Source organism: Ovis aries, chromosome 23, assembly GCF_016772045.2.
Source record: "Ovis aries strain OAR_USU_Benz2616 breed Rambouillet chromosome 23, ARS-UI_Ramb_v3.0, whole genome shotgun sequence".
Classification (NCBI taxonomy): domain Eukaryota; kingdom Metazoa; phylum Chordata; class Mammalia; order Artiodactyla; family Bovidae; genus Ovis; species Ovis aries.
In genome coordinates this window covers 41,989,472-42,003,065 of record NC_056076.1, presented here as the reverse complement: position 1 = coordinate 42,003,065, position 13,594 = coordinate 41,989,472, and the positions used below count along the sequence as shown (strand labels likewise).

The window sequence follows — 13,594 nt, the reverse complement described above, 5'->3', positions numbered from 1 at the left end:
TTCAATCTCTGAATATTGATAAAACAAACAGTACTCTTAACTGCTTTTCTGTTTAGAATTTGCCTTTACAGAACTTGAATAAAGACCTGAATCATCCTTTTTGTTCTACGAATGCCAAAACTACTCAGAAGACAATAGAACATTTTGGACTACAGTATAATTCCAGACCAAGTATTTCTATAAACTATAAACATTTCAAATACTATGAATTATTACACTGACCACCTCTTAGAAAGAAAGCAGGCTAAAGCAAAACAGAATTTATCAGCTAAGAAATGGAATGCTGCCTAACAACTCAATAAATTAGACAATTAAGAATATGGAGAACTGATTTTTGACAGTATGGCCAGAGCAAATATTTTTACTTACAAATAAATGCTACTATAACTTAAAATAATATTATTCTAATCTTTACAATCTCAATTTATTGGCTCATAGTTTTCTTTCCAGAATGATTACTATAAACATTATTCATGAGTTCAGTTAGGTATAAGTAAAAAACAAAAATATTGGGGGAAAAAAAGTTAGGGAACAAATAACTCCTAAACACAACATTTGCAAAAAAAAAAAAAAAAAAGCCTAAAAGTTTAGTGATGAGAAAGCTCACTCAATTGAAAGGGAAATGATTAATAAAATAACATTTAGACCAATTCTAGAGCCAATGGGTAAACAGATTGAATCACAAGCCTTTCAATGAACAATTACATTTGCTTTTTGTAATTGTTAACAAAACCATTAAGTTAACAACTAGAAGAATTCTATGAAGAATATTTGACCTTTCATTTCAAGATAAACAAAAATTTAAAAAGACCTCCACAGGTTGCAAAGCAAAGTGGCAACTAATATGTTGCACCAACAAACTGAATTAAATGGATAAGTGAAAGCAGATCATATTACTGCGATCAATTAAAGAATAGTGGGTAAAATAAACTTGCTTTCAATTATATTCATTAATGTAAGGAAGTAGTTTAATAGTTTATCCAAACCTTCCTTTGGAAGTAATTAATCTATCCTGGCCCCACATACCCACTGGCTTTTACTCAAATAAGTATGCTCATATTTGGGGCATCTGTATATGTATTCTATAAAGATTTAATTAAGGAGCTAGAAAATTATCAGGGGGAAGGGACAAAAATAAATCTACAATAGACTATCTCCATGAAAATCACCAAAAGATGAGTATCCTTATTAAGCAAAACACTAATTTTATCTGTTACTTTTAACACAGTTATCAGAAAAATAACATTTTTTTTTTTTTTTACAAGTTGTCTTCTCCAAAGTTGCTTGAGTCATTAAATAGGGTAGGTCCTTCAATGGGATCAAAGCCTCAGGAAAGCAGGCCTTAATGGATGGCCGGCAGAGACTGAATTCAGAGCATGTGAACACATTCTACAACTGCGACCATGGCCTTGGGGAATGGAGCATACTGTGCCTCTATGCATCTTCTCCTTCCACATTTATTCACACATTACTTACATATGCCACTAGAAAAAACACAATAAGCAAATAGATAATGCTTATAAGAAGAAATAAACATTTTTTAAAAAGAATGTTGTATTTTTTTTGTACTTAAACATGCAAACTAAAATGAAATACTACTGGTTTATCACTATAGATAATTAGATCAAACCTAAAAAAAAAAGCAAGTGCCCTGATGTTACTTGAGATTAAAGAACACAAATGTACTGCTGGAAGACTCTGTAACTACATATAATTATTTTAGAGAAATATCACAGAAACATTGTATCCTTTTAACCCTATAACCCTACTCTTGGAATGAATAAGAAAGAAAAAATTCAGGGTATAACAAAAACACAATCTGGAAAGATACTCTTATGGCATTATTCATAACAAAATAATTCAAATGTAGGCTGGAGGACAAAAAGAGACTCACTCATGTGTAGCCTCAAGCAGTCAAGTTCAGTACTTTCATGTTAAAGAACTCTTATGGCATCCAATGAATGCCATTAGGCTAGGAAATAAAATTAGTATGATTTTATGGTGGACAGAGGAGGAATAAAGTCCACTCAGTAGAAACATTAGCAACTATTAAAGATAACAGCAGTTATCAGTTATTAATATTTTGTTGCTGTTTAGTTGCTAAGTCTTAGTCAACTCTTTTGTGGCCCCACTGACTGTAGCCTGGCAGGATCCTCTGTCCATGGGATTTTCCGGGCAAGAATACTGGAGTAGGTTGCTATTTCCTTCTCCAAGGGGTCTTCCCAACCCAAGAATCAAACTCATGTCTCTTGCATTGGCAGGCAGATTCTCTTAACAGTGAGCCACCAGGGAAGCCATATCAGTATTATAAGGTGCCTACTTTAAATATTCATTATCCTCTTCCTATTAATAGGAATACCCCAACTTTGATTAGAGTGACAATATACCCAGCTCAAAAATATTCAACTTTTCAGACTTTCCTGCAACTAGCACAGCCTAACCAGTTGAGGTGCAGGCAAAAGCATCACTGGTCTTTCCTGCCCAGGAAGGATGTCATGTTACTATAAGGTAAAATGTTGAAGGACAAAGCCTATATACAAGCTAAGGGTGGCAGAGCAGAAATACGAAAGGAACCTAGTCCTTTCGGTATTACTGAACTGCTGCACTGCCTATGCCTGCTCTTACTGCAGTAGATGAAAAATCTCTAAGTCAGTTTTCTATTTTAATTAATATACTACAAACTGATTTTATATGTTATGTCACCCAGAGATCACAATTTCTGAAGTTGGTATTATATATGCACTTTTACAGATGAGACAAATGGGACTTATGAGGAATTCAGCTAATCTGGCCAGAGCAAGAACTCAACACTGGTCTGTCAGACTCAACAGCCCCTGATAAGAAACACTAGGGTCTGACTTCTCTCTATTATAACTATAACAACTTATTTTGTCTGGATTCCGGATGTCTGGGAAAGACTGAAGGTAAAAGCTAAAGAATGGTGATAAAGCAAGCTGACGATGTAGCTGTAAAGAAACAATTTGTTTTCTTGTCTATACAGTAACTCACTGAGTCTATGGAAGTAAGGCTTACTATACAGTGAGTTACTGTATAGACAAGCCTCTTAACATTTCATGGGACAAGATTTATAGAAATTCTCTAATAGGATAGGACGATGTGGGATAGATACTGGAATGATATAAGTAGTTATGCTGGAGATTTGCTGAAATGAAGACAATTATGATACAGCTATAAAAACTCATGGGCAACACTTCGAATTATGCTGTAATATCCCCCCAAATTTTATCTGTCTAGTTAAGCAACTACTTTTCCAGAAAGTGCTATCTTTTAAAAAATTAATAAACATGAAATAATTGAGGATTTAAAGAGTTTAAGACACACTAGGCTATCTCAAAATGAAGACTAGGAATGACTCATCTGGTTGATGGCATTATTGTGGATTATAAGAATCACTGAATCTTTCCTGGACAATATGAATGTCTTAAAAAAATAATAATGGTTGTTTCATAAAAATAATGTATGTCTGTCATGTTAAACATTCAAGGCATATAAAAAAATACAAAGAAGAAAGTAACAAGTCATCCCCAATCCTGGAAACAACATGTTAACATCTCCTGAGTATCATGCAAAGTACCTTTCTAAATGTATGTAAAGACAGAGGGATCAGGGGAGAGAGAGAGAGAAATCAATTTATGTAAGAGGAAGAAAATACCACACACATGTGCTGTCTTTAAATAAAAATCTGTAAGATTAACTTTAATCCAACATAAAAAGAAAAGGAACTAAAGGAATCACTTCTCTACAAGAGATTCATATGCTAAAATATAAACACAGGCATATTTATAAACATACAGATAAAATTTTAAATAAGGAAAGATTAGAAGTTTTAAGCAATAATTTTGAAAAAAAAATTTCAGTCTTAGGCAATTTCAGTTAATCCCTTGACATGAGAGAAGATGAGCTGAGTAGCACTCAGCTTTTTCTCCTTTTTCCCCATTCCTTATTCTTTTACTTTTCACTAACTCAGGGTTTATAATATTTACATTTTTATTCAGGACCCTTAATAACTCACTAGGTTTAGGTTTAGTTCTACAATGAAACAGTGTTTATATTTAAACAATTTTCTCTTTCTGTATGTGTGTTAGTATCTGTTTTATGTGCATAGGCATATAGACAAATATAAAGAATATGACATAATGCAATCAAACAGTACATATTATTTCATAACCTGTTTTTTCAATTTGTATACTATGAACATCTTTCCATACTGCTTATTCTTCTACACTATTATTTTTAACAGTAAAAGGTATTTCCTCAGTGTTTACCATAATTAAACAAATCCTTTATTACCTGACAGTACTTTCCTGTTTTTTCTATTAAAAGTTGAGAGAATTCCGTATATATGTGTCAGTATACTGTATTGGTGTTCTTCTTTCTGGCTTACTTCATTCTGTATAATAGGCTTCAGTTTCATCCATCTCATTAGAACTGATTCAAATGTGTTCTTTTTAATGTCTAAGTAATACTCCATTGTGTATATGTACCACAGCTTTCTTATCCATTCGTCTGCTGATGGACATCTAGGTTGTTTCCATGTCCTGGCTATTATAAACAGTGCTGCAATGAACATTGGGGTACATGTGTCTCTTTCAATTCTGGTTTCCTCAGTGTGTATGCCCAGCAGTGGGATTGCTGGGTCATAAGGCAGCTCTATTTGCAATTTTTTAAGCAATCTCCACACTGTTTTCCATAGTGGCTGTACTAGTTTGCATTCCCACCAACCGAAGTGCCAGTCTATGTTCGATACAGGATACAGGATGCTTGGGGCTGGTGCATGGGGATGATCCAGAGAGATGATATGGGGTGGGAGGTGGATTCAGGATTGGGCGCTTGTATACACCCGTGGTGGATTCATGTCAATGTATGGCAAAGCCAATACAGTATTGTAAAGTAAAATAAAGTAAAATTAAAAAAAATAAAATAACCCCCCCCCCAAAAAAAAGTTGAGAGAAATATACTTGAAGATAGTTTTCATTCTCATCAATAATTATTTATATTGAATAAATGCCAAAAGAAATAAGTCAAATGTTAACAAATTTAGTTTTTAGCATATGTTGTTATATCAAGATAGTTCTATAACTTAGACAAACTAAAGCAAGTTTCTATTCTAAATCAGTGACCAGTTTGTATGATTTAATGAAAGTGTAAGTTGCTCAGTCATGCATGACTCTCTGCGACCCCATGGACTATATAGTCCATGGAATTCTCCAGGCCAGAATACTGGAGCGGGTAGCCTTTCCCTTCTCCAGGGCATCTTTCCAATCCAGGGATCGAACCCAGGTCTCCCGCATTGCAGGTGCATTCTTTACCAGCTGAGCCATCAAGGAAGCCCTTGTATGATTCAACCAATGATAATTTTCTCAGTCATTATAAACTCTATTTCCTTAACTACTATTATTTCATAAAAAGATCAATGTCATATATGAGTTTTGGTGCTATAATTATCATTCATATTTAAAACAGCCATTAATGGTACTCTGGACTCTTTTTTAAAATTATGAAAATAAGACAGCTTAATTGTAAATAAGACATTTTTCCTTGGGCCTGGGGAAATTCTTCTCAATGCTTTGGATGTGTGTTTATGTGTGTTCATGCGGAACTAAGGCGTTCATCTGTTACTTACTAAAATTTATAAATTCAGACTACCAAAACTACAGATATACATTTAAATACATCAAAATCTTATTTAACGTTAGCCATGTGACCTTTTTTAAAAAAATGTTCATACTACGCAAGTCTGAGAGAGAGCTACAATGCCCCCTATTAAATTCAAATAGTGGAAAGACTGTAGCAGAGAAAAGCATTATATCCCATCAATAAAATATGAATCAGACCATGTTCATTCAGTGCCTAAAGTTCATGTGTTCCTAAGTCTTTCTTCTTTATTTTACACTAAATGAAACACAAATAACCCAGCTGATCTAATAACAAGGGTTCTCCTGGGAAGTGTGTTATTTTGAAATCTTATATATTTTGAAAAACATGTTTACAACCTTTGAATTTTTCTAAGTCCCTTCTTCAAACTACTAGTAGGAGAATACTGTCACTGGAAAACAACATAGTTAATGTAAGTACTTTATTTATTTATTTTTTTTGTAAGTACTTTAAAAATGACTAGCAGAAGGACTTCCAAAGAGAAAGTCTGAGAGAAATTAAAGCCTGTGTATCTGAAGGCACATAAGCACCTTCTTCTCAGCTAAATGACCTCATAACCTTGAAAACAATGCAGAAAAATAAGGAGGGCCAGGCTTCAAAAAAAAAAAAAAAATCCAAACCTTTAGAAGGCAGTAACTTAAAATGAACAAAGCACATAATTTCTTAATTACTCAAAAAAAAAAAAAGCAATTTTTAAGGTTTAAAAATGGCATTAAGTGTTTAAGAAAAACTCCTAATTCAAGCTAAGAGAAATAGCCAAATACACAAAAGGAAACCTAGCTGCTACCAAAAGTGTACACTAAAATTAGGTTATTTTCTAAACTATATTAGTATAACGCATTTCAAAAGTCCTTAGGATATTTTCAAAGATTCTGGAGTCAACGATTGTTTCTATACTGATGACTAAGGTAGCTAGAAAGATAAAAGTAGGATACAATCTCTGTACATATATTTAGAATGTAATACTGATTTTTTTCTGTGAGTGAAACTAAAAACAAACATTCTTAAGAACAGTTCATTATTAATACTTCATTCAGGGGATAAAACGATTATGATAAACATATAACAAACATTCAAGTTTATGTGAGTTTTAGGAAATGACTATCTTAGGGCTAAAATACAACCTAGTATTTATAGACAGTGGTCATAAGGTTCTAATCTATCATGAATAACTGGGATTGACTGATGTCAAGTATCATTCCTGATATAGTGAGAGTTTTGAGGAAAAAAGTACTATGAATTGGACTGAGGCAGCCTCAATATTTTTCTTTTGGAAGGGGCATATTTACGACTCGTTTCTGAATCTAAAATGTCTTAAGCTTTTTCTTCTTTGGTGGGTTCAATACGTTGTCCACAAAAACTGAACAACTCTTTCTCAAATTTACCACATCAAAGATCCATGTAACCGAGTAAATTTTCAACAACGAAATGCTCCCCAAGAAATCAAGTCCGGAAAATGATAAGAGGTCTGTAACACTGAGATTAAGAAAAAAACTGCTTTTATATATGACAGAAATTATACTTGGGCAAGGAATATATGAATTTCTGCCCCAATGATAAACCTGAAATTCCAAAATACAAATATTTCTCTATAAAATGTAGTGTAAGAGAAATGATAAAATCACAGTAAAAAGAGATAATTTTACTAGAAAACAACAAATTTTCCTACCTGTGTCTGAATCTCGTTCTTCATTTCTTGATGGGCTGATGGTAAAAGGAAGTTTACGTTTCATGGATGATTTCTCTTTCATCTCCTTGCCCACATCATTTCGATCAATTTTTGGAGTTTTGCTATAGGATGCAATCTTGTCTTTACTCTATTAAAAAATAAAACATGAATAAAGTTTTAATGATACTAGCTAAGCAGTACAGTATTAAAAAATACTTTATGAAGGAAATCTTCATACACAAAAGTTGAAAGGGTATTACAAACTACCATCATATTCAATGTCCTCAAGGGCCACTTTCAACAACATGTTTTCTAAATTGCTTCATATTCCCTTTCATTTAGTAATATAATTTTAAATAACAGTAAAACAAAGTATCTTGAATAACAGAACTCTATGTCTAAGACAGACATCATCCAATAAACAAATATATAAATCAGAAAAAGAATTCTAGATTGAATTGAGTAGTGAAGACTACTGAAAAATAAAACCATCAAATTATTTCCCAGGTGTAAAGGAAAATCCTCTTGAGCTGTCTTTTCACTCCTGCTAATGAAATGGCGCTTCACAGGCATGCCTTTTACTTACAGTGCTGTTTTAAATGGTCAATTTTATTATTATTCTGGCATAGTGAGGCCAACAGGTCAGGAGACCACTGCCAGTGGCAAGAGTTTGTCACTCACAGCTCCCAAGAAAAGAGGGCATGTCACATGTGCAATGCAGTTTCTCCTGGGGAAGCACCTAGCCAGTTCAGGAGGCAGAGGGAGGGAAAGGTAGGCAAGCGGAAGCTTTACTGTGGCTTCCACAGGAAAAGGCTAGGACAGCAAGCAGGTTTAGGGTTGGCTAGTCCAAGTAACTTGTGCAGGGTCTGGGGTATACGTGTCACTTCTCTAGTTGTCTGGTACCTGACGGTTATTCTGGGGTAACCATCAGGGCAGGGGGACAGTGGTCCAGAGTATGAGAGTTGCTAGAGCTGGTGGTTAGGGATGAACCCTGGATTGCTGGTTTGCAAATGAAAAGTGTGGTCACAAATGAGCTATTTATTTTCTCTGGGAACTGAGTGGCCCTAGGAAGGATAGTCTGCCCAAGGTCAGTGAGGCCCCAGATGTCCAAGTATCAGAAGTAAAAAGGCATGATTAATAAAAGGTTAGCCAACAAAGTTCAAGAGATCTGCCTTAGAAAATACAAGTATTTTGTTATTAACAAAAGAATCTAAGAAAAACATTAAGAAGTTCCTTCTACCTTGCATATGTTATGATACTGTTTCTTGACATAAACAAGTTAAAAGAAACCATGTAAATATATTACATGAAAAGTGTTCACAAGACTGTATCAATCATGTCCTCCTATGTGATAATTTGGTGACTAGTGTGAATATTCATACAGGGCTTGTAAGATAGCCCAGCTGGTAAAGAATCTACCTGCTGCAGGTGACCCCAGTTCAATTCCTGGGTCAGGAAGATCCTCCGGAGAAGGGACAGGTTACCCATTCCAGTATTCTTGGGCTTCCCTGTCTGAGCCAGTAAAGAATCCACCTGCAATGCAGGAGACCTAGGTTCAATCCCTGGGTTGGGAAGATCCCCTGGAGAAGGGAGCGGGTACCCATTCCAGTATTGTTGCCTGGAGAGCCTGGTAGGCTATAGTCCATGGTATCCCAAAGAGTTGGACACAACTGAGCGACTTTCACTTTAAGTGTGAATATTCTTACCTGCTACAAACTTACTCTGTTCTCAAGTAAAACTGTCCTTACAACTGTTACCCAAAAAGTGTTTTTGTGAGAATTTTACCACTAAAAACTATTTTCAGATCTGGGGAAAGTAACTTTCAAAAGAAATAGTTACTTCTGATTGTCCTGAAATTTCTGTATTATCAAATAGTATTTATATGTTAATAATATAAATACTCTTGTCTATTCAGGAGAGGGTCACTGGCACATTCTTCTTTCATACGATGACATAATAAACTTAACAGATTTTTTCATTTTAAAATGTTAAGTGCTTTTCATTTACAGTAATGTTTTTCTTAAAATAATCTACAACAGCCATCACATACAGCATGAAAGTATTAACAGTTAGCCAAGAATGACCTTCTATCACTGCTGATACTAAACAAGGTGCTGGTAGTCTTTACCAACTCAAGAAGATAGAAAAAAAGAAGTATAAATTTACCTGGAGATAATTTAAAAAATATATACATATATAAACCTTTGAAGGATACAAATCAAAATGTTAATGGCTATCTGTGGGTAATGGCATTGCAGGTGTGCTGGGAGACAAGCCACCATGGCTTTCTTGCATTTCTGTACATCTAGCAAACAGAAGCACTAAATAAATCCCTTTGTTCTATCTTTTCAAAGTTATCTGTATACAGAACAGCCTTGGAAGACAGTGACAGTGTCTTCCTCTGCAGCAAAGGGTAGATTAGGTCTGTTCACTGTTCAATATATAACTTTTCTCTTTAGGGCTAAGGTCAGGTAGATAAGGCAGAGACAGTGTCTTCCTCTGCAGCAAAGGGTAGATTAAGTCTGTTCACTGTTCAATATATAACGTCTCTCTTTAGGGCTAAGGTCAGGTAGATTTACCTCCCATTAAAAAGATTTGGGGTTCCTCTCCTGTTACACAATCCACTGTATATGTAGTTGTCACTGGCCTTCACTACATCCCTTTGTGAGAAATAGGGCTCTGACAACAGACACAAACACTGATACATGGCTACTGCTATGGCTATGTGAAAAAAACTTTCCTTTTTATCCGACCCAGGAGTCTCATGTCTTCTGCTAGAGTCCATGAAACTAATTAGCCTGCAAATAGGGTAGAGTAAAACCTCAAGATCCTTCATCTCAAACAAAGCAATTTCTATTTTCATTATGCTTATATATTTTTAAATTTTTCTACAGTGAACATGTATTACATTATTTGAATAAAAAAAAGTTCTCAACTATCAGGTGGAGAGGACAAGAGATAATGAAGACTGAACCTTCACTGATGCTGAAAAGGTAGATGATTAACATTCACTCTTTCACGCTTCATGAATGTAACTCAAGATTTAGACTATCAGAAAATGTTCGATAAAAGACACTGCTTTGCAAACTATGAACACCAACTTACAGCTAGAAATGTTTCAGTGGAAAAATTTCTAAACTAAAACCAATGGGGGAAAAATCCCACAGATTATCAGTAAAAGGATAAAATATTTGGAAAATTTTGAGTAGGTGTTTTTGATGAACCCCTAACTATTGTGATACTTACTAAGGTAATAAAAATCACTTTATATAAAAAGCATATTGCTATGGAATTATTATTTAAAATATAATCTATTTGAATGTATTTAAGAAATTAAATTTTGGTTCATGTTATTTTTAAATTTAGAAATCTTTTAACAGCAATGTTTTGTGTTATATTATGCTATAAATATGGTCTCTATTTACATAAGAGAACAACTACAGATTCATTTCTAAAAATTTTATGGAAGGAAAAACTCAGCAGAAGCTAGAAACTGGCTTCAAGGCCAATAACTCACTAAGAAAAGACAATCCTAAGAATATGCTTTGCAAATAAATAAGTGAAAAAAGATAATCATGTTGCCTTCTCTCCTCCCCTCTAATTTTGTCATAAGAAACAGTAGTAACATATAGTATAAGCAAAAAACTGAGAATTGATATTACTGCCCTTCCTCTCTTAAGCTGTCAAATATTTATTTAAAATGAAAGAAAATTACTTCCACCAGCAGCTTTGGATGTCAAACTGCTCAGAGATCCGGAGCATGGCAATACTAAGCACCATGCACACTGCTTCAGAAGGGCTTCTGACTCTTACACAAACACATGTGTGCTCTTGAAAAAACACTGAATGATTAAACTGAGGCTGAGAACAATTAAATATATCCCTTTGGGTAAGCCAACTGTTAATAACTAAATAATTTAATAGTTTGTATTTATTCTTCCTATTTATTTTATAAATCTAATGATTAGTAAGCATTCTTAACTTACCTAAGGAATGTTTTTAACAGAAATATATTAGTAAAAGTTTTTGCTTTTTTGCTTGCCTCTACAGTTTTAAGAAATCACACTTTTATGAAGGCAATGCTCAGGACTACTACATATGTAGTGGCAATCATCAAAAAATAAAACAAGTACCTAGAAGACTAAAAGCTTCAACAATTTTGGCCTTATAAATTCAAATCCAAAAACTGACATCAAGCAACCTTCACTACACTTCAGTATTTAGAAGTGAAAGTTCTAATTCTCTCCTCAAATCTAACATTGCATCCTGTCCCCACAACTCTGAGATTTCCTCTACTCAGATCACGGTAAGGTATCTCCACTGACAAAACCCAACAACTTCATCTTTCCCATTCACTGCTGCGGCATCTGGCCACTCTCGGCTGTGCAACCTCAGCTTCTCTCTTGTCCTCTCCTGACTCCTCCTAAAATGTGTGAATTCCTCAGGGTATACTCTCCTCCACTCCTGCCCCATTCTCTTTGGATGACATCATCATACCTATAGGTCACGTTTCCACAAATTCTCATACTTTTAATTTTCTTTTAGCTGTTCTCAGCTCTACTCTCGTTATGTCTACCTACACCTCTATTGGACGTTCTGACTTCATTCAACAAGTACAAACCAAACACACTTCCTGAAACAACCTCTTGCTTTTCCTGAGTGCCCTCTCAGGGAACAGTCCAATCAACCTCAGCGTGGACCCAGATCACTTTTCTACATACATAGGTAAATCTCAGTAATTCAGTGTCTTTCAGAACTGCCAATTCTCTCTATCCTCACAGTCACTGCCCATACTGCCTCCTCCTCGGATTTTTAAATACTACTATTGATCTCTGCTACGGCCCTTCTGTTTGGCTCACTGGCTACAGGATAAATGTCAAGATCTTTACCAAGGAACACAAGGCCATAATGAACTGGTCCCTGTCTAAAGCTTACTTCCTATCCTCCATCCTTCATAGGCTACATCCTAACTTTGTGTGCAGTACTTTAACAGACTCTTGTCTTTTTTACATCTCCTGCTTAAGACTACTGCTTACTCTCATTTTCCAGCTGGTCACATATGTACTTACCCATGAGAATCCAGATTACGTATCTTTCCCACTGTGAGACCCCATGAACACCCATAAACTGACTGCTTTTCTCCTTTGTCCCATCACTGTACACTTGAACACTTTCATCAGTGTTCCTACAATGGTACACAAGTTCACAAAGTGTGGTCCCTTAGATTATTTCAGGGGACCTGCAAGGTCAGAAATAAGCTGACAATAACACATAAGATGTCAGTGTATCTTTGTCTCCCATTCTCTAAAAAGTGTGTATTTGACTCTTGAGACTATGTAACAAGAAATAGCTGAACTCATGGACTGCAGAAGCAAATAATTTCAATATCTTTCTGTTAAGCCAAACATTAACGATATTTTGCAAAACTAATGACACTCTTCTCCCTGATACTGTCTTGGATTATATAGTTTCATAAAAATATATTCGTAATATGTAACAGTTTTTAGACCAATTATTAAACGCATAAATTTCTTCTCAGTTTTCATTTCTGATTATGTAAATGTCGACCAGTTCAGTTCAGTCACTCAGTTGTGTCTGACTCTTTGCGACCCCATGAATCGCAGCACCCCAGGCCTCCCTGTCCATCATCAACTCCTGGAGTTCACTCAGACTCACGTCCATAGAGTCAGTGATGCCATCCAGCCATCTCATCCTCTGTCGTCCCCTTCTCCTCCTGCCCTCAATCCCTCCCAGCATCAAAGTCTTTTCCAATGAGTCACCTCTTCGCATGAGGTGGCCAAAGTACTGGAGTTTCAGCTTTATATCATTCCTTCTAAAGAAATCCCAGGGCTGATCTCCTTCAGAATGGACTGGGTGGATCTCCTTGCAGTCCAAGGGACTCTCAAGAGTCTTCTCCAGCACCACAGTTCAAAAGCATCAATTCTTCGGTGCTCAGCCTTCTTCACAGTCCAACTCTCACATCGACTACTGGGAAAACCATAGCCTTGACTAGATGGACCTTTGTTGGCAAAGTAATGTCTCTGCTTTTGAATATGCTATCTAGGTTGGTCATGACTTTTCTTCCAAGGAGTAAGCGTCTTTTAATTTCATGGCTGCAATCACCATCTGCAGTGATTTTGGAGCCCCCCAAAATAAAGTCTGACACTGTTTCCTCTGTTTTCCCATCTATTTCCCATGAAGTGATGGGACCGGATACCATGATCTTCGTTTTCTGAATGTTGAGCTTTA

At 35.4% G+C, this 13,594-nt stretch overlaps 1 protein-coding gene across 7 annotated transcripts in view; it reads right to left on the bottom strand.

Annotated features, from left to right (window-relative positions):
- ANKRD12 (ankyrin repeat domain 12) overlaps window positions 1-13,594 on the bottom strand; it is a 98,931-nt gene that overhangs the window by 47,593 nt on the left and 37,744 nt on the right. For 4 of the 7 annotated variants that reach the window (XM_027960748.3, XM_027960749.3, XM_042239160.2 and 1 more), the window contains exon 3: window positions 7,346-7,493. In XM_027960748.3, coding sequence (XP_027816549.1) covers window positions 7,346-7,493 — 148 coding nt within the window. Of the gene's footprint in view, window positions 1-7,345; window positions 7,494-8,764; window positions 8,879-13,594 lie in introns of all 7 variants that reach the window. The other 3 variants (XM_060405236.1, XM_060405238.1, XM_060405237.1) reach the window with 1 other exon arrangement.